This window comes from Buceros rhinoceros, unplaced genomic scaffold (genome assembly GCF_000710305.1).
Source record: "Buceros rhinoceros silvestris isolate BGI_N320 unplaced genomic scaffold, ASM71030v1 scaffold2190, whole genome shotgun sequence".
Classification (NCBI taxonomy): Eukaryota; Metazoa; Chordata; class Aves; order Bucerotiformes; family Bucerotidae; genus Buceros; species Buceros rhinoceros.
In genome coordinates, this window is record NW_010389976.1 from 4,384 (window position 1) to 5,545 (window position 1,162).

The 1,162-nt window shown below is 54.4% G+C and overlaps 1 protein-coding gene across 1 annotated transcript in view; it reads right to left on the reverse strand.

Moving 5' to 3' along the window:
* The window catches only part of STMN3 (stathmin-like 3), a 2,783-nt gene extending 1,828 nt beyond the window's left edge, over positions 1-955 (reverse strand). The window contains exons 1-2 of the mRNA XM_010135853.1: positions 863-955; positions 241-416 (exon numbers count right to left, since the gene is read on the reverse strand). Coding sequence (XP_010134155.1) covers positions 241-416; positions 863-944 — 258 coding nt within the window. The 5' untranslated portion in view covers positions 945-955. The remainder of the gene's footprint in view (positions 1-240; positions 417-862) is intronic.
* Between the last annotated feature and the right edge of the window lie 207 nt (positions 956-1,162).

The following is a 1,162-nucleotide window of genomic DNA, read 5'->3' on the forward strand; positions in this document are numbered from 1 at the left end:
ATGCCCACTGGCTCGGCAAGACAGAGGTGACACCTGTGCGGGCGCAGAGGCCCCTCTCTGGGTGTCACATCATTCTTTGAGCTATTTCAGCTTGCTCTCCCCTCACCCATCAACACCCGTAATGTTTACACTTGGTTTTACTCTGCGGGTTTAGATCGCTCCTGCTAAGCCAGTGTTAGGGTTTGCTGCAATTAGTGCCCGTCCCAGAAAAGTCACTGCTTCTGCAGGACACCTTGTTACCTTCCGCCTCTCCTCTGCAGCCTCCAGCCTCCGCTGCAGCTCCTCCAGGGACAGGTCCTTCTTCTTGGGGGGGGAGGAAAGGATGGGGCTCTCAGGAGATAAATCTGAAGGGGACTTCAGGATCACTTCGAAGCTCTGGCCCGATGCTCTCTTATCCAGCTGCTTCACCTCCATATCTTTGGGTGGGAGAAAAACAAACAGAGGCTCTGGGGACCTGTGACACTCAGGAGAGTGTTCAGCTGAGGGCACCGAGCTCTTCGCGTAGGAATTAGGGTGTTCCCCTGTCCTGACCTGGGTGATTTTATTCTATCTCCAAAATTTCTTGATCAGGGACCAGCTTCATCCCCCCCAAGTCAACACCATGAGTTTAAATTCACAGCATAGCTGTGGAAAGACCACGCTGCTGGTAACACCTGGGATGTCACCCCAGTGCAAAGCAGCCTCTGCCAGCAGCTTCAGAGAAAATGTGGGTTACGTTAATAAAATAAACCGTGAAAAGAGACCGAACAGAAAGACCCTGGGCTGAGTCCCGGACTGCTGCTCCAGGAGGGACCGCCCGGCGCACTGACCAGCTCCCACGCTGCCTGGGGAAGCGCCACATGGCGATGCTGCGGTTACGTACCTCCATACTGGTAGATGGTGTTAGGATGGGGCTGGGTGTGGAAACAGGAGCAGATGAGGGAGAGCAGAGACAGCTCCGTCATTTTCTCCTTGTAGGCTGCAAAATAGGAAACAGGACTGAGAAGAGTGTCTAACGGCCAGGGCATCCCTTTGTCACATAGGAAAGCAGCGAGCAGACACAAGAAAACCCATCTGTGGCCACCAGACTCCATGGAGGCTTTTCCAGGCTGCCGTAGCTTGCCCAAAGGTCCCTCAGCAGCTCTCCCCGGTACCGGGCTCACCGTTCTTTGTGTAGAGAAGT